This window comes from Calypte anna, chromosome 5A (genome assembly GCF_003957555.1).
Source record: "Calypte anna isolate BGI_N300 chromosome 5A, bCalAnn1_v1.p, whole genome shotgun sequence".
In the NCBI taxonomy this organism is placed as follows: domain Eukaryota; kingdom Metazoa; phylum Chordata; class Aves; order Apodiformes; family Trochilidae; genus Calypte; species Calypte anna.
In genome coordinates, this window is record NC_044251.1 from 40,907,721 (window position 1) to 40,929,820 (window position 22,100).

At 47.9% G+C, this 22,100-nt stretch overlaps 1 protein-coding gene across 4 annotated transcripts in view; it reads left to right on the forward strand.

Annotated features, from left to right (window-relative positions):
- The window catches only part of FERMT2 (fermitin family member 2), a 60,207-nt gene that overhangs the window by 14,266 nt on the left and 23,841 nt on the right, over positions 1-22,100 (forward strand). For all 4 annotated transcript variants that reach the window (XM_030451941.1, XM_030451944.1, XM_030451942.1 and 1 more), the window contains one exon: positions 8,115-8,348. In XM_030451941.1, coding sequence (XP_030307801.1) covers positions 8,115-8,348 — 234 coding nt within the window. The remainder of the gene's footprint in view (positions 1-8,114; positions 8,349-22,100) is intronic.

The window sequence follows — 22,100 nt, forward strand, 5'->3', positions numbered from 1 at the left end:
TCCAGCTTTTCCATTTATAAATAGGTGTTTGTGTTTGTGGAGAGGTATTTATTTATGTTTTTGTTTATATATCTATATATGTATGTATTTATACACACAGATAAATCCATTAATAAGAATGATGATGTATTTTATACAGGAATATAGATATAAAGGAATATATAGAATCCCAGACTGGTTGGGGTTGGGAGAGACCTTAAAGCTCCTCCATTGCCACCCCCTGCCATGGTCAGGGACACCTCCCACCAGCCCAGGTTGCTCCAAGCCCCATCCAACCTGGGCTGAGACACTGCCAGGGATGGGGCAGCCACAGCTTCTCTGGGAAACCTGGCACAGGGGCTCAGCACCCTCACAACAAACTATTTCTTCCTCACATCTCATCTCTCTTCCATCTGGAAACCCTTCCCCCTCATCCCCATCCCTCCCTGCCCTTGTCCCCAGTCCCTCCCCAGCTTTCCTGGAGCCCCTTCAGGCACTGGAAGGTGCTCTAAGGTCTCCCCATTGCAGCCTTCTCTTCTCCAGCCTCAACACCCCCAACTCTCTCAGCCTGGCTCCAGAGCTGCTCCAGCCCTCCCAGCAGCTCCAGGGCCTCCTCTGGACTTACTCCAACACCTCCATGAATATAGATACATAGATATGGACAAGTATAGAGTGATGTATGTGAATGGAAAAACATCTATATACATATACACATATATATGTGGGGTCACAGAGGACCAGCAGTGCAGCTTGGGTACAGATATCTCCCAAAATCCCAATCCCTGCTCCAGTCAGGAGGGCTTTTCCAAAGCCAGCAATGATCTCTCAGCCCAGCCCAGCAAACTGTGGGTCTGGAGCCCATCCACAGAGATGCAGAAGCTGATCCCTGCATCAGGGAAGGAAATGCAGCCCTATCTAATGGTTGCATCAGTAGTTTTCAAGAAACATTATTTATTTCTGACCATGAGAGCAGGCAGTGGCTGGAGCTTCTTTATTCTTCATAGAAAAAGCACCTTTTTATTCTTCATGGAATCACAGAGTGGTTTGGGTGGGAAGGGACCTTTAAAGGTCACCCCCTTCCAAGCATCCTGCAGCTAGCAGGGACATCTCCACCAGATCAGGATTCTCCAGACCCTTTCAAACCTGACCTTGTGTGTCTCCAGGGATGGGGCATCCCCCTCCTCTCTGGGCAACCTGGACCAGGTTTTACCACCCTCAGTATAAAAAATTTCTTCCTTAGTTCTAGTCTTAAATTCTCCCTCTTTTAGTTTAAAACCATCACCCCTTCTCCTACCCCATTGCCTCTTTTTTGCTCCACACTTCACTTTAGCCATTTTTTTAGTATTTCTGAGTCTTTTGGGAGCATTTCTTATATTCTCTGGGTTGTTGTTTTTTTAAGCCCTGTGAAGATGTGTCTTTGAACCTCCCTGACACACCCCCTGCCTGGCAGCCCATGGAAAAGGCAAAACCTACCAAAGCAATGAGGTTATGTGCAGTGAGTTTTGGAGGTTTGTTTTTCTCCTTTTTCACTCAGAACCTCCTCTCCTTTTCAGTTTTTTTTTTTAAAGCCTTGAGCCATGCTTTCCATGTACAGTGACGCTGTGGCACATCCCCAGGGGAGAGGGGAGGGTGCATCCACCTTAACCTCACCCAGGGCAGCCCAGACCATAGAATCATAGAATTGGCTGGGTTGGAAGGGACCTCAGAGATCATCAAGTCCAACCCTTGATCCACTCCCACTGCAGTTCCCAGCCCATGGCACTCAGTGCCACATCCAGGCTCTTTGGAAAGATCTCCAGACACGGAGAATCCACTACTTCCCTGGGCAGCCCATTCCAATGCCTGATCACCCTCTCCAGAAAGAAATTCTTTCTCATCTCCAACCTAAACCTCCCCTGGCACAACTTGAGACCCTGCCCTCTTGTCTTGCTGAGAGTTGCCTGGGAAAAGAGCCCAACCCCCCCCTGGCTCCAACCTCCTTTCAGGGAGTTGGAGACAGTGATGAGGTCTCCCCTGAGCCTCCTCTTCTCCAGCCTCAACACCCCCAGCTCCCTCAGCCCTTCCTCACAGGAATTCTGCTGGATCCCTTCACAGCCTCCTTGCTCTTCTCTGGACCTGCTCCAGCACCTCAATCTCCTTCCTGAGCTGAGGGGCCCAGAACTGGACACAGGACTCAAGCTGTGGCCTCACCAGGGCTGAGCACAGGGGCAGAATCCCTTCCCTGGACCTGCTGGCCACACTGTTCCTGAGCCAGCCCAGGATGCCATTGGCCTTCTTGGCCACCTGGGCACACTGCTGGCTCCTGTTCAGCTTCCTGGCAATCCAGACTCCCAGGTCCCTTTCTGCCACTCTGTGCCCAGCCTGGAGCTCCCCATGGGGTTGTTGTGGCCAAAGTGCAGGACCCGGCACTTGGCCGTGTTAAACCTCATCCCATTGGAATCAGCCCAACTCTCCAGATGCTCCCCAGCTATTATTTTTTCCTTTGAAGGAGTTTTTTCTTCCCCTTTGGCTTTTCAGGAGGGGTGAAGAGCCACCCTACACCCAACCTCCTGCTTGGAGAGCCCCTGGCTGTTCCTCAGGGTTTGCAAGCACTGGATTAATGCCTTATCAGCAGGTATTTGAGTTGAAAGGTGCTTTAATCCCTCAGCTGCCTCTCCAGCTGTCTGCTGCCTGCAGTCAGGGTTTTAAATGTGCTGTCACTTTGTTTTTTTTTAATTTAAATAATGTCTATTGCATATTCATTTCAAAATAAGAAAAAGAAACAACCCAATTTTTTTTTTTTTTTTAAATCAAAACCCTCGACCTGTTTCAGCTCATCCACACCAAGCTCATTGAAAAGCTGAAAAACTGGGGTTTGGTTTGGTTTTTTCCTTTAGTAAATTACCAAGTATAAAAACATCACTTTTTTTTTTTTTTTTTTTTTTTTTTTTTTAATTTTTGCAAGAGGAAATTCAGGGCTTGTGTGTTGGTTTCAGTCCTTGTACTGACTCTTTTCTGGGTAGCATTTCTCTGTTTATGTTGTGTATAGACACCTGTGTGTGTTTAAATGTGAATATGTAGAGATCCCAGAATTTACCTAGCACAGAATCATGGAATGGCTGAGGTTGGGAGGGACCTTAGAGCTCATCTCCTGTGGATATATTACATATACATACTTTACATGTGTAAATCATATATTCCCATATTTTATATATTGGTGCATCTATGATGGAGGTGTGTAAGTGTGCTTATACCCATAGTATCTTTTTTTTCTGGAGCAAATAGTGTGGATAATGGAAAGGCATTTTGCTCCCTGGACTTCCCAAGCAGGAATCATCATCATCATCATCATCACAGCAGCCCATGGTCCAGTGGCTCCTTCTGCCTCCCAGAAACCCAGCAGTGGGATGGATGGGCTTTGCTTGGCTGTGATTTAATCTTGAGGTGGATGCTCTTTCTATATTGCTCCCCCACTGCTCTAAAAATCATCAGTTTTAATTAAGAAGCCAATTTGAAGCCTCTGCTTTGGCTGCCCCTTCCAAAGGTGCAGAACACTGCAGAGGAACCAACTTCAGCTGCAGATCTTTGTTACCCAAAAGCCAAGCAGAAAAGCCATGATGCAAAGCAGACAGGCTCACAGAAGTTCCCCATGTGCCTCCTCAAGCTTCTGCTGGAGCTTTTTTAATAATCTGCCTCTGATGTGCAGGTGATGGAGGGGTTCTCAGGTTCTTTGCTGTGCTGTGGATTTAATCAGGGATGTGTCTGTGAAAGGGGATCAGTCCCACAGAGCTGGAGACCACCACTGCTGGAGCATCTTGCTCTCCAAACATCAATCTGGTGGGATTTAACCATGTGCTGAGGAGGTGAGAGGGAGCTGAAAGGTTTATTCAGTTGGATGTGGGCTTTTTCATGGAGGGAAGGCCCATCTGGAACAGGGGAGATCCCAAAATAACAGGGCAAATGCAGTGTTTATGTAAAGCTGGAGACTTGTATACTACTGTGAGTAAGTCCTAAGCTCACGGAGAGCCTGCCAAGGGCCAGCAGTGCTCTGGAGGGGAGGAGGTTCAATAGCTGCTGCAGAAACAGAGCTGAAAAGGGACTAAAAAATCCCAGGATTGGCTTGGGAAAGCGTTTGGAGCAGCTGGGATGGATGGGATCAATGCATCATTTTTTTTGTACTACACCAAAATTGGGGTTTTTTTGCTGAAGTGGTAGCTGTGGGGCTGTGGATCTGTGCAGTGGCACAGCATCAGGATGCACTTGGTGTGCATCTCAGTTAAAGGCAATTTGCTGCTCCTGGAGTTGGAGACAGGAACTGAGCAGTAGCTGTGGGAATCAGAATCTGCAGCTCTAATTATTCTGGACAAGCTGGGGTGATGTGGTGAGGCACTGGCATGGATTGAAAGCTGAGGATGTTTAAGCTTTCAGAGCACTTGGTTGAGCAGCTCTTTATCACTTCTCATCATATTCTGTCCTCACAGAGGTCTCTGCAGCCATCCAGGTGATTTAAATGCCTCTTGAATTTGCAGGACCATCCCAGTGGCTTTTCAAGGTGAATGGCAAGCTTGTGCCCTGGGGTTTGCTGGGCAAAATGTCCAAATGGGAATGGAAATCCAGGTTTTTCCTCAAAAAAAAAAAAAAAAAATTAAAAATCAAAAAATACCAGCTGGGTTGCTCAGCCCTCCCGGGCTCCTGGCAGCTGAGGTTTCGGTTCAGGCCATGTGGGGAGGTGGAGGAAGCAGGGAGCTGGGGTTATTTTTGATGCCTGGAAGGAAGTAACGTGCTTCCCTTTCCCTCTGGGGCTGGGGTTGGGCTCCTGGAGCTCCCTGTCCCCAGCCCATGCTCCAGCTGATGCTGACAGCTCTAGCCCCTACAGAGAATCAGAGGATCAGAGTGGTTTGGGTTGGAAGGGACCTTGAAGCTCCTCCATTGCCACCCCCTGCCATGGTCAGGGACACCTCCCACCAGCCCAGGTTGCTCCAAGCCCCATCCAACCTGGGCTGAGACACTGCCAGGGATGGGGCAGCCACAGCTTCTCTGGGAAACCTGGCACAGGGGCTAAGCACCCTCACACCAGACTATTTCTCCCTAAGATCTCATCTCAACCTCCCCTCTTCCAGTTTAAAGCCATTACCCCTTGTCCTATCACTGCAGGTTCCTTGCCTGGCAGGGCAGTGCAAGGATTTCCTGTGACTCTGCCAGATTTCTACAGCTCATTCCCAGGGATCCCTCTGCCTTCTCATCTACCCAAGATACCCATGGTGGGAGGATGCTTTTTTATTGCCCTGAGGACACCTCAATCCTGGTGGCTCTGATGTTCTTCTCTCCCTGCTGTGTCATCTGCAGGAATCAGCTAATTTAGACTGAAATGGGTGGGTTTTCCCATCCCACTGAGCAATCCTCTTTCTTTTCCTATTTGCTTTGGTGGAGATGCTGATGAATTTACCAGCTCTGACCATCTCTGTTGCCCGACAGAGTTGCTGGAAGGCTGGTTACTTCTCATGGCTGCAAAAAGCTGCTCAGGGATGTGCAAGGAACATTTCACAGCTCAGAGGAGCTTCTGGATCTACAAACGCCTCTGCTGAGATTTGCAGTGGGGTTTTTGGACCTGTTGGAACCTTTGGAATTCAAGGTGTGGGATCTCTAAACTGAATTTGCAATGCTAGGAGACTTCTCAGGGCTCTGATCGATGTGAAATGGCCAATCCTATGACTGACAGTAGTACATGGGGAAGGACTGAGCCAAAATAATGAGACTTATCCTAAAGTTGGAACCCTGACAAATCAGTAACTCGTGAATTGGGACCCTGGTGAAGGTTTAGAAACCTTTGATCAGCTTTAACCAGGCAGCTGCCATTCCCTGGCGTGCAGGGATTGCCGGTCCTGCCCGCTGCCTTGCACAGCACCAGAGTTTCTCTTGTCACTGTATTCCTGTTAAACTCAAGCCTCCAAGTCAGCTGCTAAACATTTGCCAAGCTGTTCTATATATTACTGCCCCGTGGGGCAGCCACAGACCTTCACCCTCCTGGGTAAAGCCATCTCACCATTAATTTAAAGTGTTAATTACTCTCCAACCTCAAGATGATGCTGTGCACATTCATGCCATGGCTTGCAGGGTTAATCTGCAATGTAAACCCAAATCTCCTCTGTTAGGCCTAAGTGTTAGTGATTCAAAATACCCTTTTTTTTTTTTTTTTCTTCCTCCCCCCAGCCTTTCAGTGCCAATTTGCTGAGCTTTCAGTAGGGCAGAAGTTGGACTTGGTTACTAAAGTCCATTGTAATGATTTCTCGGATTTTTTTGAGAGTGGCCAAGGCTTGTGCAAGTTTGCATGCTTTTCTATATTTGGTTTTGTTTAATTTGATTGTACAAAGCTGTTGAAAAGTCTAGCTGAACACTTCCACTTTTTTTTGGCTTTGCAATGCTGCCATTAAACCAGAAGTTCAAAGACAAAAAAGCTTCTGCTGGGTTTTCTCAGTACCCCCGAGCTCCAGATCCCATTTTCAGATAAGGGCTGAAAAAAGGGTTGTTTGTCACATTGTTCTCATTTTGATGGAGTTCAGATGTGGCTCGTGGGGGTAGTCATCACCATGTCAGTCCTGGAGTGTGGTCCTTGGTGCCTTCAGCCTGTTTGGTGATGGATCTGCTGGGACTTTGCTCCTGGGCTCTGCTGGGTTTGTCCCTGGCTGGTGACACCTGACCTGAAGGATGGTGACATCCTGCTGAAGGATGGAGGAAGAAGCTGTTGCAATAAACATCAGCTGGCAGTTTTATTTTGGATTAAACTTGTGTTTTGAGTTGGGAATCTGGGATTTGAGGAGTATCTGGAGCTGCAAACAGTTATTTTATTACCAGTGCCTTAACCTGGAAAGCACCATCCTTTCCAACTAAAACACTTCTATGATTCTCTGATTTCAAGCTTCCTTTTCTTTTTTTTTAATTACAAAATTAAAATAATCCTCATGCAGAGTCCCTAACCTGAAAACTTCCTGCTAGCTCTGCCCCTTGTGATACCCAATGCAGAAGTGTCCCTGTCATTTGTCCTCCAGCCTCTTGAGGTTCTTGTGTGCTTGCCCGGATGACATCCTGCGGAAACATTTGGTTTTTCCTTTGAAATGAGACTTTTGGCTGTCTGCTCTGCTGTCACCATCAGTGCTGACACACTCCCCTGGTCGATATTTTTGGAGAGGGAGGGTTTAGGATAAGCAGAGCTTTGTAGAATGCAGGTTCAGCACCTGGAGCATCCCTTTCTCCATCCTTTTCTCCTGCACCGTTAATGCCGGTTGGTGGTTGTCAGATGGAAAGATGCTCCACAGGAATGGCAGAGGCTGTGGGGAGGTGTCAGGGAAAAATAATCCAAGTGAAAAATATTGCAGAGTGGTTGTCTTTTGGAATTAGCACCATGCTTTAGTTCCTCAAAGGCTTTGAAGCTTGGATGTGATCTTCAAAGCCCCCGTGGTTGCATTCCTGCTGGAAGGGAGGTGCAGCTGTTGGGATTTGCACTGTTGTTCCTTTGGGATGTCACTTTCAGTTTCATTTGGGGATTTTCCAGTTTTATTTGTAGAACTGGAAGACCTGGAGAAGACACCTTCTTGAATCCTTCTCTCAGACCTCCTTCTGGTTCTGCTTTCTGTGTGTGGCTAGGTGATTGGACTCTGTCCATCACCTTCAGGTGTCCTACGTGGTGAGGATGGGGAATCATGGAACAACAGACTACTTTGGGTTGGAAGTGAACTTCAGGATCTAGTTCTGTCCCCCTGACATGGCCAGGAACACCTCCCACTAGACCAGGTAGCTCCAAGCACTATCCAACACATCCAGAGAGGGATAAACCCAAGAACTGATAACAAACAAACAAAAAAAAATCTGTGCAAAATCCCTGCTGGAGAAGGTGTTGGGTCATTTGTGACCTGCTTGGCTTCATCCTACAGCTTCACTGCTGCCAGGCTTTGTGGTCCATGGACACATTGCATCTCATCCTTATTCCTTTTGTGTTCTTTCCTACTTTTATCTGACTGCTATTGAGTCCAGGCAGTTATTTGTGTCTGAAAAGGGCTGCAGCGTTTTTGGATCGATGGTGAAACTCATTTCAACTTCTGCTTTTGTCTACTGAAGGCTAATCCTGGTTTTAAAGTGGTAAAATGGTTTCTTTGTTGTAGATGTCAAGAAGGACTGGTCAGATCATGCACTGTGGTGGGAAAAGAAGAAAACTTGGCTCCTGAAAACACATTGGACGTTGGACAAATACGGGATCCAGGCTGATGCCAAGCTCCAGTTCACACCTCAGCACAAGCTGCTTCGCCTCCAGCTGCCCAACATGAAGTATGTCAAGGTGAAAGTCAACTTCTCAGACAGGGTCTTCAAGGCTGTTTCTGACATCTGCAAAACGTTCAGTAAGTAGCAAATGGGGAGGTCAGCTTTTGGGTTGGCTCCTGCTGGTCCTTCAGCATGTGTGTTCATCTCAAACTTGGCAAGTTAATGTTGTTTGCCAGCTGCGAACACCCAGTGGTCACCTGGGCATCAAGCAATGTGGGTATCTGCTGCTTTCCCCTTGCAAATCTAACTTTTTAGGTGTAAATACTTAAATAATGGGACCAATCGTACTGAAAACTGAACAAAAAATATGTTTTTTGTGCTGGATTCTGGTTGGTAGCAAAGCTGTTCTCAGCTTTGTCTTAGGCGAGGTGAAGCTGTTGGTCTTGGGTCATAAATCTTTTTTTTTTTCTGTGTATTTATGCATGAGATGAGACAACAAACCCTGAGACAGGAAACCCTGCCAGCTCTGTGGGTTCTTCTCCAGTGGAAAATCACATTAGAGATTAAGTGATGATGCTTTGCTGTAAAACTGTCTGGGGGAGGGAAGGAACTGAGTCTCTTGCTCTCTCCTCCCCACCTCCTCTTCCCGATCCTTTCCCTTGTTGAGAAGAAGCCCTGGAAAAAAAGGATGGATCATTTGCTACCAGGTGCACAGGGCTGCTGCTTTTATCCATGGCTTCTTTATAAATTTTTTATCCCAGAACTCTAAATCTTCCCCAGAAAATGGTAACCCACCCCAGAAAATGGTAACTTGACTCTGAGGAGCTCCAGGAGATGATAATTTCACTCTGAGGAGCTCAAATCAGCACTCAGCTCCATCCTCCTCTCCTTCCCTCTTGCTCCCCTCCAAGAGGAGCCTGCAACCTGACCTCTGCTGTAGTAAAACCTATTTCTGCTCTTAAAAAAAAAAAAGAAAAAGCAGCCAGGGCCACTCTTGGCTGACCTAGTTGTTTTGTGAGCCTGGAGGAGCTGGGCTTACGTGGTTAAATCTCTGCCACCTTTGTGCTTTGGTCAGTGTATAAAGTTTGTTACCAATCTTTTCTATTTCTTTCCTGGCTTCTTTTGTTGTTTGTTTTTTTAAATATGCCCATTGGGCAGTTTCTCCTGCAAATGGAAAAGGCTTAGGCAGCATTATTTCCCAGCTGATTTTGCTTTCCCTACTCCCCCCCCCTTCCCCATCCCATCTCCCTTTGGTGTTTTTAATGTCACACAGGACAGTGAGGTCAGGGGCATCTGCTGGGTCCTTCTGGCACTGAGTCACCTCAGGAAATTCTGATGGAGTTAATCACATCACCCCAAAGCTCTCAGAACCTTACATGGGCCTGAAGCAGCTTTTCCTTCTCCTCTTGGTATCTTCCTGAGCAAACCAGGAATTAATAATTAAAGATGTGGGAGAGGGGACAAAGGTGCTGGGGTGGCTGGGAGGGGACATGCATCTCTCCAGGGTCATTCTGATTTCCATCCCCTCCCTCCCATAGCATCCAAACTTCTGGCATCAATATTGGTGGTTTGGGGGGAAAGCAAAGAGTTTTGCTAGGAACTACACCCCTCTTTTTTTAGGGACTTCCCAGCTTGAGCTGCTTTTGGGGATGGTCTGGATACAGCTGTGAAATCTTGTTGAGCTCCTGTCTTGGTGTTTGCTGTGAGCCAGATGTTCAGCAGAGCTGTGGGGAAGAGCAGCCACATCTGCTCAGTGTCTGCTCCTGGGATGAGGGGATGGGATGTGGGGAGGTGGCACTGCTGGGGCTGGGGGGTGATGTGGGAAGCTCTGCCCTGAACCACAGAGGTGTCCAAATCCCATTGGTTTGATATATCATAGAATCATAGAATTGGCTGGGTTGGAAAGGACCTCAGAGATCATCAGATCATAGAATCATGGAATGGTTTGGATTGGATGGGATCATAAAGATTATCTACTTCCAACCCCCCTGCCATGTAATATAGGACAATAGAATTAATATTAGATAATGTAATGTACTGTAATATAACATAAAACACTATATAATATATAATAGATATATGTAATATTTAATGGGTAATATAAAATAATTTTTATAATATATAACATAACATATAATATATAATATAAAACATATAACATACAACAATGTATAACATAATATATAGCCTATAACCTATAACCTATAACATATACATAGAATGTATTATATACTATATATTATATGATATTATATGATATATGATTATATAATATATAATATATAATATATATTATATACTATATATTATATATCATATATAATATAATGTGTAACAGATGTTATATGATATAGTATAATGTAATTTATAGCATATGGAATATATAATATACATTACTATGATATATAGTCTAGAACAATATGATGCAATATATATTTCAACTTTTATATATTCAATATACTATATAATATATTGTATAAAATATACAGATGTATATTTTATACATTGTATATAATATAGACTATGTACATAATCTATAATATATAAATCATATGTTTATATATTAAAATTATGTGTCCAAATGCTGCTTTTTATACACACGTACACATATATACATATATGTATACATATTATATGTGTGTGTAATATATATATATGTGTGTGTGTATATATATGTATATATACATATATATGTGTGTGTGTGTGTGTAATTTAGGTATCCAGGTGCCTCTGTGGTCCAGGGAAAAGCTTCCCAGTGGGAAGACACACATAAACCTGTATGATTTGATGTTTGTCCCACAGAGGTCTCAGTTTATATATATATGAATATTCATATGTGTATATATATATATGATTATATATATATATATATATATATATGTATATGATCCAAAATCTCCACGGGGCAAACACCAAACCATCCCATGCCACTCCTGGTCACCTCCTGTCCCTTCCTCCCCCATCCCTGCCCTTGGAGCTGCTCTGGGCTCAGACACTTGTCCTGGCACTGATGATGGGACAGGACAGGAGCTGATCCAAGCCAGGAGGTCCTGTGTGTGCTCTGGGTGAGAGGGGCTGCTGCTTCTGGGGCTTGTGTAGGATCTGCACAGTGCCTGTCATTCCTGGGAGGGGTGGGGAATGTCTGCCCACACCTCAGGGCTTGCCAAAAATCAGAGCTAGGAGGGGGGCCATCCCAGCTTGGGGAACTTGCATTTTGCTTTTCCTCCAACAAACCCCCCCTTGGGGTCTTGCAGGCTGTGGTATAATGTTTTTTCCCCACCTGCCTCTATCCCCATTTGGTTTTCTCCCCTCCCACCCCTTGGTTAATGCCCACACTGCCCTATTTTTCTCCATCACCTTCTCCCTGCAGCATCTCTGAACAGGTTGGCTGCAGGGGAGCCCCAAATTAATCCCATTGATTGTCTCCTCATGGAAAAATGAGGAGATATCTTAAGGCAGAAGAGGAAAGAAGGAGAATCACAGAACCATTTTGGTTGGAAAAGAGCTTTGAGATCATCAGGTCCAACCCTAACCCAGGAGTGCCAAGTCCACCCCTGCCCCATGTCCCTCATCCCCACATCTCCAGGGCTCTGAAACCCCTCCAGGGATGATGGGGACTCCAGCCCTGCCCTGGGCAGCCTGACAAGTATTCTTTGCCCTAACAGTATAGTTTTTGCCACTGAAAATCCCTTAATTTCTGAAGTTTGGGGCCAGTGCAGCTTGGAGCAGTGTCAGTGCTTGTGAGTTGCTGGGATTTTGGCTCTAAGTGTTTGCTGTCTTTACCCCTGGAGTGTTTAATTACACACTTCACTAATTTTAGCATATGGTGTGATTAATGAGTAATGTAAGTAATTCCTCCTGCTCCCAGGACTGGAGTTGGTCACATTCACAAAACCCTCTGCACACAAGCAGGGAACATGCTGGGGTGAATGATTTAGGATTGTGTCTTTCCTTGTATTCCTTTTAAATTGCAGCCTGAGGTGTCCCTGTTGTGGATCAGTGTTGCTTTATGAAGAAAAGTCTTTGCTCTTAGAATCCCAGACTGGCTTAGGTTGGGAGGGACCTTAAGGATCATTTATTTCCCTGCCATGCCCAGGGACACCTCCCACCAGCCCAGGTTGCTCCAAGCCCCATCCAACCTGGGCTGAGACACTGCCAGGGATGGGGCAGCCACAGCTTCTCTGGGAAACCTGGCACAGGGGCTCAGCACCCTCAAATTAAGAATTTCTTTCTCATGCCTTATCTAAATCTCCCCTCTTCAAGTGCTGAAGCATTGCTCCTTGTCCTCTCCCTACAAACCTGTAGAAAAAGTCCTACCCACACCAAAAGTTCCTGTGCAGAGTGAGGTTGTTGCACAGGGCAGCTCTCTGGGGGCATCCTGAAGGTGGCTGTGGGAAGATGCCAGAGCACATCCCTCTCTTTCTTGCAGGCCATGTGAAGCTGGAAAACAAAAAACCAACCAGCCAACCAAAAAAAAGCAAGCAATCTCCTCCCCAGCCTGCAGCTCCTCCATTCCCACAGCAAGAGATGGGGAGGGTTAAGAGTAGGGATTGACCCTGGCTGCAGCAGGAGGAGGCAGGAGGAGAGGAGCAGGGTGGAATGGGATGGGATGGGCAGCCCTCACCCAAAGACTGTCCTGGAAGTCTGCCCAGGAGCAGCTGCTGGCAGGCATCATTGCTGGCCTGAAGGGCAGCTTTGATCTGCAATTAAAGACCCAAGAAAGAGAAAGTAAAATTTTGCTTCTTTCTTTTTCTTTTTTTTAATGATTTTCTTTTCGGAGCAGCTGGAGCATGGCTTTGGGAGCAGTGAGGAGGATGGGATGGGGCACTGCTTGTGGGGATCCCAGAAGCTTCTCTCCTCTCTTTGTCCCACTGAGGAGATATTCCTCCCCATCAAACCCACATGGGGAATTGGCTGAGGCCGCAGTCAGCACTATTGGTGTGGGTGGGAATATCCTCACTGGAAAGAGGGATCTGGGGAGACAGGAGATGTGGCTGCACTGCAGAGCTCCAGCTGACCTGACCCATCATCCAACCTTCCAGTATCTGAAGGGGCTACAAGAAAGCTGGGGGAAGGCTTTGGACATGATGGGGTAGGGAGATGAGAAGGGTTAATGGGTTAAAATGGGTTAATGGGTTAAAACTTGGAGAGGGAAGATTGAGGTTGGACATTAGGAGGAAATTGTTTGAGGGTGCTGAGCCCCTGTGCCAGGTTTCCCAGAGAAGCTGTGGCTGCCCCATCCCTGGCAGTGTCTCAGCCCAGGTTGGATGGGGCTTGGAGCAACCTGGGCTGGTGGGAGGTGTCCCTGACCATGGCAGGGGGTGGCAATGGAGGAGCTTTAAGGTCCCTTCCAACCCAAACCATTCTATGATTCTTTGATAACCACAAGAAGAAAAATCCTCTGTTCCTCAGCAGTTGCCTTGAGAGCTCCTGCTAACCCATCATCCTACAAGCAGAAAAATATCCTCCTTTCCTCCACAACAGCTTTGTTTGATTCCAGAGGAGGATCATGGAATCATGGAATGGTTTGGGTTGGAAAGGACCACAAATGCTTTGCTCATTCCCTTAAGCTGCTTCTTCACATCATCCCCTTTCTCCTGCTCCAGCCTCTATTTTTTTTTTTCCATGTGTCCTGGGAGCAGTGGGAGACTCCAGGCAGGATCTGCTGCTGCTGTGTGAGCAATGGGAGAGGAAAAGCACCCAGTGAGATACAAGTGGGAAGGTTTTTTCCCATGCCTTGGTGTTTCCTGCCCTGGTGTTGCTGCTGTGAAAGTTTGCATCCTTCTTCTCTTCCTCTGGTGGTGAAGATTTGGGAGCTATCCTGGTCGGGATGAGAGGAGGATGTGGTTCTGGAGCTGGGAGAAGGGAGCCCTGGGAGGAAGCTCTCCAAAATTTGTGACTACAAATCCCTCCCTTACCCACCCTGAGGCTGGGCAGGAGGAAGAAATTCCCTTCAGGTCTGGTATTTTTTTCTTCCCCAGAAGCTGGTGAGGCATCACCCCCAGCTCCTGCCTCGGATTCCTCAAAGAACTTGCTCTGAATTAATTCTCCTCTTTTGGAAAACAAAAGTCCATGGAGCATCCTGAGTCCAGCAGTGTCCCCCACCCAGCTCACTCCAGTCCCCAGCTCCCTGGGGATGAGGGAAAATTGGGATCCCTCTTGCCCAGGGTAAGGGGGCTCCCATCCTGATGAGCTTGTAGGGTTGGAGGAGGAGATGCAGGGAGCCCTGGGAGGGGATGAGCTGCTTGCCCTCACCTCACCCCACCCCAAAACACCAAAGTGCTGCCTCCTGCCACCAAACAGCCTGAGATGAGGTGACAGTGGCATCTTTCCCTACTACTCTGAGCATCACGCCCAGCTCCTGCCTCGGATTCCTCAAAGAACTTGCTCTGAATTAATTCTCCTCTTTTGGAAAACAAAAGTCCATGGAGCATCCTGAGTCCAACAGTGTCCCCCACCCAGCTCACTCCAGTCCCCAGCTCCCTGGGGATGAGGGAAAATTGGGATCCCTCTTGCCCAGGATAAGGGAGCTCCCATCCTGATGAGCTTGTAGGGTTGGAGGAGGAGATGCAGGGAGCCCTGGGAGGGGATGAGCTGCTTGCCCTCACCTCACCCTACCCCAAAATACCAAAGTGCTGCCTCCTGCCACCAAACAGCCTGAGATGAGGTGACAGTGGCATCTTTCCCTAGTACTCTGAGCATCACGCCCAGCTCCTGCCTTGGATTCCTCAAAGAACTTGCTCTGAATTAATTCTCCTCTTTTGGAAAACAAAAGTCCATGGAGCATCCTGAGTCCAACAGTGTCCCCCACCCAGCTCCCTGGGGATGAGGGAAAATTGGGATCCCTCTTGCCCAGGGTAAGGGAGCTCCCATCCTGACGAGCTTGTAGGGTTGGAGGGGGAGATGCAGGGAGCCCTGGGAGGGGATGAGCTGCTTGCCCTCACCTCACCCTACCCCAAAATACCAAAGTGCTGCCTCCTGCCACCAAACACAGCCTGAGATGAGGTGACAGTGGCATTTGGGCACGGTGGGATGCAAACCCCTCCCCAGGCAGGAGACACCCAGCACCAGTCTGGATGCTGAATACGACCCTACCTTTTTTTTTTTTTTTTTTCCTTCTTTATAAATGGTCCTTGCTCCAGAACAGAATGTCCTCTGACTTCTGAAGTATTTGTAATATTTCCACGCCCTCCATTGCCAAAAAAACTTCTATAAAAAGCTGCTGTTTTCTTTTTTTTTTTTCTTGTTTTCCTTTTTTTTCTTTTTTTTCCAAAACTAAACCCTTTGGTACTCAGAGATGTGCAGCATTCCCAGGGCTCTACCCTTTCCCTTTAACACACGGAGGCAGCTCCAGCACCTGCTTTCCAGGTGGAAAATCTGTCCAGAGTTACTCATCAGCATTGCAAACCTCTTCAAAACCTTTTTTTTCCTTCTTTCATGCCCCTCTGACTAATATGGGAGGATTTTGAACAACCTGGGCTAGTTGGAGGTGTCCCTATCCATGGCAGGGGGGTTGGAACCAGATGATCTTTAAGGTCCCTTCAAACCCCAAACCATTTTAGGATTCTGGGGCTGAAAGGGAGTCCTGGTAGAAGCATGTGAGCATCTCAGGGGGGTTATTTTGGGGAAAACACCAACATCTTCTGACAACAGCCTTGGGATGCAGCAGGAGGATGCTTGGGGATGGTGCTGGTGGACTGGAGTGGAGAGAGACCCAGTGCAACCCTGAGGAAGGGTTTGCTGCTACCAGCAGAGAGGTTTGGCAGTAGCACAGCTATTTCTAAATATGTCTAGGGGATGGGTGTGGAAGGAAATCTTACCATTTAGAGAGGCAGCCAAATTGCAATGTACTCAGCTTTTTAAACAGCGAGGCCCAACTCTGCTGCTGCCAACTTCTTCATTTTGCTCTTTTCCTCTTTTATTGCTTGCCTGCATTCAGCTGCAGCCCCTCTGTAGGATCCAGACAGGCTGGAAGGGAAGAAAAAGAACGAGACTGAATTGCAAAGTGGAAAAAAACACTCCCCCTTTCCCCTTCCCCCCTGTCCTAAGAAAAAACCCTCCTCCCCAGCCCCAATCCCTGCTCTGCGTGTTGAGTAGCATCAGGTTGGATGTCACTGAGTGAGTCAGTGAATTTTTTCATCCTTACTCTGCTGTTGACAGAGCCCCTTTAAATAGACTTTCATCCTGAAGACATTAGGAGATGCTGGCAAAGGCCACCTCCTTCCTTGAGATTGCACTGATTGCTCTTTATGGTCCGACGTGGAGGGTGGAAGTGGATTTTTTTTTTTTTTTCCTCTTGGTTGTGGTGCTTGATTTAATTGAGTTGAATTTGATTTCAGCTGCAGTTCAGGGGCAAGGCTGGGGGGGAGTGCTGGCTGTGCTCAGAGAGGCATCCAGAGAACCAGAGTCTGGGGATTTCATCCCACTTGTGGGGAAAAAAAAAACCATCCAAACATTCAGAGTTTGTTGATTCTGTCATTCTTAATTTCTGCTTTTTTTTTATTAGCCTGGCAATAACATTTGTCTCCATCCCTGCTTGCCCCCTCCTCCTGGCTCCTGCCTGGTGGTTCCTGATTAGAGCTCTGGGTCACACAGCTGCAAACCCCATATTTTCTGGGGTGCTTTTAGAGGTCATGGCTCCACAGGTCAACAGCCACTTGGATTTTCCATGCTAGGAGGGAGGCTCTGGAAAAAAAAAACAAAAAACCCCTGCTAGGGTCAGCCCCAGTTTGGTCTGTACCCATGGCACTCGTTGGGGATCTCAGGAGGCTTTGCAGGATGTCCTGACTTGGCCACATGGCCCAGGGCAGCCAGTGGAGAACTTGGCTTTTACCCAAACAAATATTTAAGCAACCAGGCAGCTGAAGAACCCATAATAAAATGTTCTGAATGTAGGTGGGTGTATAAACCTAGTAAACTCTGCTGAGGACCTGTTCCACCATCAGATACTGCCCAGCGTCCAGTACAACCATGCTCTTATCTCCAGGCACTTCAAAAGTTATATAAATATTTTTCTTTCTTTTTTTTTCCTTCTTTTTTTAATTTTTTCTTCTTTTTTTTTTCTTTTTTTGCCTCTGGCCTGTTTTGCAGAACTTTTCACTCAAGTGACTTTATGTTGAAGGTGAGAAAGTCAATTCTGTGAACTTACAGCAGGAACCACTGAATTCACTCCTTCCCCCCCCCAAAAAAATACATATTGTTTTCATTTTTTTTCCAAGTCTGAAACAGGATTTGAGGTCTCATTTTACTAAGAACTGTCCCAGTGATGCTCAGAAGCTGTAATTTTTCTGAGTCATTGCTTCAAGGCAACTCAGAGATGTCCCCTTTCCAACCACATTTCCTGATGGGGGGGAGCTGGGTCAGCATTAAAAGGAGGATTTCCCCTAAATACTCTCTGTCCCACAAGGAAAATGATGGACTTCTTCTGTTTCAGGAGCTACCCAGGCTATCCATCCTTCTGTGCTTTTAAGGGAGCAGAAGTTGGGTGGAAAAAGGATGCTGAGAGCTTCTTTGGAGGATTAATTTTCCTTAGGTATCAATACAGAATCTTGAAACTGGTGTGAATTCCCATGAGTTTCATTTCTGGGTGAAGGTGTTAAATGCTCAGACCATTCTTCCACCCGACCTCACTGTGTTGTGGTGTAAGAAAACCACAAATCTGGGGATTATGGAGTGAGAGCCCATCCCTTGTAGCACCCAAACAGCCCCAGAGTGTCCTCTAAGCCCTTCTGGGAAGGGTCTGAAGATCCAAATCTTATAGAATCATAGAATTGGCTGGGTTGGAAGGGACCTCAGAGCTCATCAAGTCCAACCCTTGATCCACTCCCACTGCAGTTCCCAGCCCATGGCACTCAGTGCCACATCCAGGCTCTTTGGAAAGATCTCCAGACACGGAGAATCCACTACTTCCCTGGGCAGCCCATTCCAATGCCTGATCACCCTCTCCAGAAAGAAATTCTTTCTCATCTCCAACCTAAACCTCCCCTGGCACAACTTGAGACCCTGCCCTCTTGTCTTGCTGAGAGTTGCCTGGGAAAAGAGCCCAACCCCCCCCTGGCTCCAACCTCCTTTCAGGGAGTTGGAGAGAGTGATGAGGTCTCCCCTGAGCCTCCTCTTCTCCAGCCTCAACACCCCCAGCTCCCTCAGCCCTTCCTCACAGCAATTCTGCTGGATCCCTTCACAGCCTCCTTGCTCTTCTCTGGACCTGCTCCAGCACCTCAATCTCCTTCCTGAGCTGAGGGGCCCAGAACTGGACACAGGACTCAAGCTGTGGCCTCCCCAGGGCTGAGCACAGGGGCAGAATCCCTTCCCTGGACCTGCTGGCCACGCTGTTCCTGACACAGCCCAGGATGCCATTGGCCTTCTTGGCCACCTGGGCACACTGCTGGCTCCTGTTCAGCTTCCTGGCAATCCAGACTCCCAGGTCCCTTTCTGCCACTCTGTGCCCAGCCTGGAGCTCCCCATGGGGTTGTTGTGTTGAACCTCATCCCATTGGAATCAGCCCAACTCTCCAGTCTGTCTTAGATGGGGACAAGGCAGCAACATCCCCTCTTTCCCCCACATGGATTTGGGTCCCAGCTCTGCCCACAGCTGCTTCCCCATCACAAAACACCTTGGTGGTTAAAGATGCAGCAGCTGCAAGATTAACTTGGTGCAGAAAATGTGGATTTTACAGCCTGCCAGGAGGATATTTTCCTTTAAAGCCAGTTTCCTGGGGGCAGCTGGTGTCCTGTGAAGATGGAGGATTTCATCCTTGCTCTGCTGTTTGTTTCTGAATGGGAGAGAAACAGGGCTGGGTGAGAAAGGAGGGATTATACAGGCAAGGAAAAAACCCATGGATTTATCTTCAGCAGGAGACAAGAAGAGGCACAAGGAGCCTCTTGCAGGCAGATGGATGGGAAGATGCTGCAGGGAGTAAAATGGCTTTGTCCTACAGCTGGAAAAAATTGCTCTTGGAGGTTGAAAGCCTCATTCCTGGATGTGATTTTGAGATGCCTCCTGTGAAACAGAGACATGGGTGCTTCTCTCTGCCTTCACTTGATAAAGTCAGAGAATCACAGAATGCTTTGGGCTGGAAGAGACCTTTAAAGGCCATCTAGCCCACCCCCCTGCAGTGAGCAGGGACATCTCCAACCAGATCAGGTTGCTCAGAGCCCCATCCAACCTGACCTGGAATGATTCTACCACCCCTCTGGGCAACAAATGCCCTAAATTTGATGAAACCTTTCTGCCAGGACATGGAGCTGCAGCACTGTTTGGGCTCAGCTTTGGCTGGAGCTGGGTAAGCTTGGGCTGGAGATGTCAAAATGCAAATGGTTTCTGGCCAGATCCAGCTTTAAAAATGGTTTTGGACCAGATTTTAGTCACTGTTGTCCATGTAGCATCATAGAAGGTCACCTCTCCTGGTCTACCCACATCTCACTGGCCATTTTTCCTTTAAAGTGACCTCTGGCAGGAGCAGCTTGGCTTCAGTTGGAAAATCTGGATGGAAAGAGTTAATGGACAGATTCAAGTGGGAATTTGGGGCTGAAGTCAAACCCTGAGGTGTTTTACTCCTGGTGAGCAACTCTGGCCAGTGGGCTCTTCCAGGTGCAATGGGGCTTACTGGGATCCCAGACTGGTTTGGGTTGGGAGGGACCTTAAGGATCATTTATTTCCCCCTCCCTGCCATGGTCAGGGACACCTCCCACCAGCCCAGGTTGCTCCAAGCCCCATCCAACCTGGGCTGAGACACTGCCAGGGATGGGGCAGCCACAGCTTCTCTGGGAAACCTGGCACAGGGGCTCAGCACCCTCACAACAAACTATTCCTTCCTCACATCTCATCTCTCTTCCATCTGGAAACCCTTCCCCCTCATCCCATCCCTCCCTGCCCTTGTCCCCAGTCCCTCCCCAGCTTTCCTGGAGCCCCTTCAGGCACTGGAAGGTGCTCTAAGGTCTCCCCATTGCAGCCTTCTCTTCTCCAGCCTCAACACCCCCAACTCTCTCAGCCTGGCTCCAGAGCAGAGCTGCTCCAGCCCTCCCAGCAGCTCCAGGGCCTCCTCTGGACTCACTCCAACACCTCCATCTCCTTCTGGCCTTGGGGACCCCAGAACTGGACCCAGCACTGCAGAGGGGGTCTCAGCAGAGCAGAGGGGAAAGCTAAAAAGCCCAAATCTATATAAAGAATTTTAATTGTTTTACACCACTTGGTCACTTTAAGGATCTTTCTCTTGTGACCAGAAAACAGAGGCTGAGGCTCTGGACTGGTTCCTGGTCCCAGTTTCCAATCAACTGGAGCCCCACCATCTGCAAACCCTTACAGCCTGGGCCAGGCTCTGCTTTAGCTCCAGTAACCATCCACCCCATCTGCCAAGCCCAGCTCTCTTCAGAGCATGTTTTAAGATGCTTTGGACACTTATTAATCATAACCAGCAGCAAACTTGTTTTTTTCCCCAGCAGTTTAATTACAGATGGGAACGTGCAGAGTTGCTCCTTGCTTTTTCTCTGCTTCTGGGGTGGGAAATCAGCCCAGTGGCACTCTTGCTGCTTTTTAGCTCCCTGGTTTTGCTCTGATTTTCCCCTCCAGCCCTGAGTTGGCTTCTGGGGGGCAAGGCTGAGAGATGATGATATGTCCAGCAGAGAGAAATCTGTGGCTTATCAGTTGGAAATGTGCTCGGCTGCAGGGGAGCTGCAAGGATGGTGCAAGGAAGCTTCAAGGGATGCTGCAGGGGAGCAGGGATGCTCCAGCATTGCTGGGATGCTGCAGGGAAGCAAGAAGTCTGTGGGGAAGTTGCAAGGAAGGAGGGAAGCTGCAGGGGAACAGGAATGCTCTGGCATTGTGGGAATGCTGGAGGGAAACAAGGAAGCTGCAGGGAAGCTGCAAGGAAGGAGGGAAGCTGCAAGGAAGCTGCAAGGAAGAAGGGAAGCTGCAGGGGAACAGGAATGCTCTGGCATTGTGGGAATGCTGGAGGGAAACAAGAAATCTGCAGGGAAGCTACAAGGAAGGAGGAAAGCTGCAAGGAAGCTGCAAGGAAGAAGGGAAGCTGCAAGAAAGCAGGGATGCTGCAGTGGAGCAGGAATGCTCTGGCATTGCTGAGATGCTTCAGGGAAGCCAGAAATCTGCAGGGAAGCTGCAAGGAAGGAGGGAAGCTGCAGGGGAGCAAGGAAGCTGTAGGGCATCTGCAAGGAAGCAGGGATGCTGCAGGGAAGCAGGGATGCTTTGGCATTCCTGGGATGCTGCAGGGGAGCAGGAAAGCTGCAGGGATGTTACAGGAAAGCTGCAGGGATGCTCCAGCATCCCTGGGATGCCTCTGCCTCAGCCAGAAGCTGGGAAGCAGCTGCTGTAAAACTTCCCTTCTCCTTTGTAACCCAGAGACAGAGTCTTGAGCAACTGAGGGATTATAAAAAGTGGGTTGGGAATCAGCTGGTCAAGCTCTGGGCCATCTCCAGCAGATTGCTTTCAGGAGCTGAGCTTGGCCTGGAGCCCTTCTCTTGGGCCTCTCTGAATGGTTTCAGCTGAGAGGTTGTATCAGTTGCTAATGCACCATAAATAAACACCAGAGGATAAATCTTGTGAGCAAAAAATACCCGGGGAACTCCTCGTTTTAGGCTGTGCTGCCTGGTGTCCCTTGTGCCTGACCCTGGTTGTCCCAGCAGATTTTTGCTCCATGAGGTAAGTTGGCTGGGAGAAATGGGAATGCAAAGGGCTGTCTGGGTTTGTGTGCTGGGGATTTGTGGCTAGAAATGGGCAAAAAGGTTGGAGAGTGAAAAAGGAGCTGGTGGTGAGGGGGTGAGGGGATGGGGTTTAGCATGAGGATGTGTCCATGGTGGTGATAAATCAGGGTTAAATGAAAGCTTGAAGTACATAAATCTTAGATATAAATACAAATATTCCCTAAAGGTTATCTC